At 43.0% G+C, this 4,551-nt stretch overlaps 1 protein-coding gene across 4 annotated transcripts in view; it reads left to right on the top strand.

Annotated features, from left to right (window-relative positions):
* Positions 1–2,419: 2,419 nt before the first annotated feature.
* The window catches only part of TMF1 (TATA element modulatory factor 1), a 29,807-nt gene continuing 27,675 nt past the window's right edge, over positions 2,420–4,551 (top strand). For 2 of the 4 annotated variants that reach the window (XM_015130429.3, XM_001088711.5), the window contains exon 1: positions 2,420–2,762. In XM_015130429.3, coding sequence (XP_014985915.3) covers positions 2,621–2,762 — 142 coding nt within the window. In that variant the 5' untranslated portion in view covers positions 2,420–2,620. Of the gene's footprint in view, positions 3,136–4,551 lie in introns of all 4 variants that reach the window. The other 2 variants (XM_077993316.1, XM_077993314.1) reach the window with 1 other exon arrangement.

Below are 4,551 nucleotides of genomic sequence, written 5' to 3'. Positions count from 1 at the left end.
TACTTCTTTCACTGAAGTTTTTAAAAGTACATTGAAGGTAATCAGTAGTTCCATGGTAATATAGGAATAATTTTTAAATGTGTAGCAGAATTACATCAAATTTTTATTTCTCTTAATACTTTTGCTACAGCGATTTCTATAGTAAAAATTTACTGGTTTAATTTAACTTGCTGTATCAATAATATAATTTTTTTTTTTTGGAGACAGTTTCACTCTTGTTGCCAAGGCTGGAGTGCAATGGTGTGACCTCAGCTCACTGCAACCTCTGCCTCCCCAGTTCAGGCAATTCTCCTGCCTCAGCCTCCTGAGTAACTGGGATGACAGGCGCCTGCCACCATGCACGGCTAATTTTTTGTATTTTTAGTAGGGACGGGGTTTCACCATATTGGCCAGGCTGGTCTCGAACTGCTGACCTCAGGTGATCGACCCGCCTCAGCTTCCCAAAGTGCTGGTCAGTGCATGAGCCACCATGCCTGACTATGTTTTTGTTTCTTTTAAGTGAATAAAACTTGAAACAAAATTAAGCACAAATACTAAGAAAGTAGGTGCTAGTATTTTAATATGAGAACAAGTATGTGTTCTCATTCCTTGTTTTTGACTTAGAAGGCAGTTTTCTGTTCAAATGTTCTTTGGTTACTTATGTGTCACTCAAGTTTTCATTAATCTTTCTAGCTACAAATTGACAAATAAGTTTTATTATAAAACCACACGGAATAAATTTATATGCTCTACCTGAAAAGTTACAGATGCAGCCTACAATTTTGAAAGTGAAGGAACTAAAATTTAACACCATATAGGTGCTATAATAATTCTCAAAGTAGCATTGTAAGAAGGTGACTATCTCCATCTGAGAGCTGAATAAATAGTTTTAGATGGTTTAGGTAGGTTATTTAGCCAAAGCGGTACAATTAGAAGTCTTGGAACTGTAATTATATAGCTAATTTCAACCCGAATCTGCCCCAAATCTCCTCTGCAGACTAGCTCTTTGAAAGTACTTGAGTTACTTAGTACTACTTGTGTAAATGACTAAATTGTTAGTTTTAACATGCAAATTTTTATTGTAGTTAGACAAAATTATTGGAAGATGATTATAACTTCTTAAGGGGTTCAATCTGATTTTTTAAAAGAAAAATAATTCTTTTTTGCAGAGTTCCTTGCAGTGAGGTAAAATATTCAAATATGGGAGGCAGGCATATAAGGTAAATGACCACAGCAGGGAGGGTGTAATAAGATGAGTGATAGAGGTCTGTGGCAAACTGGAGTGAGTGAAAATTATTGGTGACCACTCTAGCTGACTATTCCCATGCTTGGTATTCATATTTTTCAAAAGCAGCTGGAAATCTAGATTTTTGAATGAAGTCTGGCTTTTAAATGTTGATAGGATTTTGTCTTTAACTTGGGCTCAAACCAAATATAGCTGCAGACTGGATTAGGAAGGCCACCAGTTTAAGGTATTTTTCCATGTCCAAATGTTTGAAGAGAATGCACACAGAAAAGGTTATATTTTAAGTAATATGCACAGTGCACATTGTAAGGATAACAGCTTTAGTGCTTCCTAGGTGTCTTAGTCCATTTGGACTGTTGTAACAAATTCCCATAAACTGGGTGGCTTATAAGCAGCAAAAATTTATTTCTTAACAGTTCTAGAGGCTGAGAAGTCCAAGATAAGGAGCTGGCAGAGTTGGTGTCTGGTGAGGGCTGCTCTTCTGGCTTAGAGTTGGTGCCTTCTTGCTGTGAGCTCCCTTGGGCCTCTCTTATAAGGGCACTAATCCCATTCATGAGGGCTCCATCCTTATCATCTAATCGTCTCCTAAAGGCTCCCCTTAATACTGTCCCATTGGAGATTAGGTTTCAACATAGGAATTTGCGATAGACCACAGTATTAGGGGTATTTTGACTGCAGCAATGAGTTTGCTGCTGTTTTGAGAGAGAGGTTGTGCTTTATGCATCATGTGTTCCACGGGTTGGACACAGTGTTCATACGTGATCCTGCCTTTTAGGCAAGCCCAAACAAGTGTTTCTCCTTATAATACCAAGTTAATACAGAGCTTATTAAATATTTGAGACAAAGGGCCAAGAGAAATGTGAGGCCCAAATTTCCCTTTGTAATTATTGCTGGCAAGGTGCAAGCTTTTAGCACGTGAACTGTTTTCCTGGAAAGCACACACATGAAAACTGGAGTATTCCTTCCGGGGAAATCGACCTCTATTGGTAGCCATAGCTCCCCCTTCGCTAAGAACTGCTGTAAGCACGGAATCGCTATCAATAGAAACCCTTCCGCGTTCCTCGGTAACTAAGGGCAACCCAGCGCTCCCGGATGTGACGTCAACGTTCTTGTCTTCTGTTCTTCCGTCTGTCGACCGGACTCTAGGCTGCCAGGTTTGTTTGCTGTGTACGTGGAAGAAGCAGGCGCATGCGCACACGGACCCCTTCATCTCAGCTGTGCGGGAACGGCAGAGGGTAACATCCCGCGCGCTCGGGAGGCTCTCGGGGTCATGGCCACACGCTGACAGAACTAGCCGAGTGGAAAAGGGAGCCAAGCCGTTCCTCTGCACCCTTCCGCAGGCCTGAGACCTTCCCGCTTGGTGCTGCCGCCGCTACTGCCGGCTGAGGAGGGGCGATGAGTTGGTTCAACGCCTCCCAGCTCTCCAGCTTCGCTAAGCAGGCCCTGTCCCAGGCCCAGAAGTCCATCGACAGGGTTCTGGACATCCAGGAAGAGGAGCCGAGCATCTGGGCCGAGACCATTCCGTATGGAGAGCCGGGTAAGAGAGAGAGGAGCGGGGTTCCCGGCTCTCGGAGGCTGCTGTTCTCCTGATGCAGACAGGTTAAGTGGTGTAGAGAGGGGTCCTTCCTTGCTGAGAGAGTTCTCTGGAAGTAATTTCTCCCCGGCCCATTCCCTAATGCTGCTTCAGCCTCCAAGTCGGTCTTTGCCGTTTTCCTGAGGGAAAACCCAGCCCCAGGTTCCCCCTTGTCTTTGGTCGTGGGTGCGAGGCTTGTGGACTTCGATGACAGGGGACTTGGTTGATTGGTCTTGCCCTCAAGCCCTCCCTCGACGCAACTTCCAAGCACAACCTTTCCGAACCTGAACCTCAAATTGCCTCGCGTCTCCTGCACTGTTGGGATCCAAGATCTGAAGTACGTAAATCATCAGGGAAGGGAAGAACAATCGCTAACATTCCGTGAACATTTCACGCTTGGTAGCGCGTAATGTGGTTTTATGTTGTTGTTGAGACGGAGTCTCACTCTGTCGCCCAGGCTGGAGTGCAGTGGCGCGATCTCGGTTCACTGCAACCTCCGCCTCCCAGGTACCAGCGATTCTCCTGCCTCAGCCTCCCTAGTAGCTGGGATTACAGGCTCCCACCACCATGCCCGGCTAATTTTTGTATTTTTAGTAGGCACGGGGTTTCACTATGTTGGCCAGGCTGGTCGAACTCCTGACTTAAGGCGATCCCCCGCCTCGGCCTTCCAAAGTGCTGGTATTACAGGCGTAAACCTGTAATGTGCTTTTTTATGGCCTTCTCATCTTCAGAACGACTCCCAGAGTGAGCTTAGTTTATATCTGTGTTTTACATAAGAGGAAAATGAGGCCCAGAATGGCCAAGTAACTTGCTCTAGGTCACACGGAGGATGAGGATTAGAATGTGCTGGAGGTATTACCCAAGGAATGTGTGATCCAAGATTTTTGGATTGTATCACATTTTATTTCTGAATAGCCAAATCTCTCTTGCAGTTTCATTGAGCTTAATCTTTCAGGGATCTTCATTCAGTTGCTTTTGACTCTTAAGTCTAAGGAGCAGTTTAGCATTTGATGTGTGGGGTAAAGATTTGCAGGTGTGGGGGATGTGAACCTTTGTGTGAAAAAGGATAAGAGATGTGCTTGACTACTCCTTTCTGGTTTCTGTTCTTAATTTTACATCAGTGAAAAGTCAGGACCTAAATTTGAGGTACCTCATTTTAAGGCATTTTAGTCCATGTGTGTATGTCATGATCCTCAGGATGCCATATAACCTTGCTGGAGTAACTGTTTTTTTTCATATGTGCCCCAGTTAATTAGAATTACTAAACTTTAGACAAGAAAGAATATAGGTTTTATATGTAAGGATATTTGTTTTCTGAAAATGACCACAGTCTTCAGAATGGTATAATTTTGATAGATGCCAGATAACCCTGGGATTATATAAAGTATTCTCCAAGAGGCAACATTAATTCCTGTCATCCTTTGAATGTGTTTAAATTAATCAGACATAATCTTGGTTGTTCATTTGCATCTTTAATTTTGATTTTCTCTGGTTTGGATATATTATGCAAATGGATGTGTAGAACTATGCCTCCAAACTGAAGTTTTCTACTTACTTTTCATCCTAACTGAAGTCATATATATATTTACATATATATATTTGGTTTTGAAGTCATATATATATTTACATATATATATTTGGTTTTTTCCTTGAGACAGAGTCTGGCTCTGTCATCCAGGCTGGAGTGCAGTGGTGTCATCTCTGTTCACTGCAGACTCTGTCTCCTGGGCTCAAGTGATTCTCCTGCCTCAGC

The sequence above is a fragment of the Macaca mulatta genome, chromosome 2, assembly GCF_049350105.2.
Source record: "Macaca mulatta isolate MMU2019108-1 chromosome 2, T2T-MMU8v2.0, whole genome shotgun sequence".
Taxonomy (NCBI): domain Eukaryota; kingdom Metazoa; phylum Chordata; class Mammalia; order Primates; family Cercopithecidae; genus Macaca; species Macaca mulatta.
The sequence above is the reverse complement of the archived record's forward strand: the minus strand, read 5'-3'. Positions and strand labels throughout refer to the sequence as shown.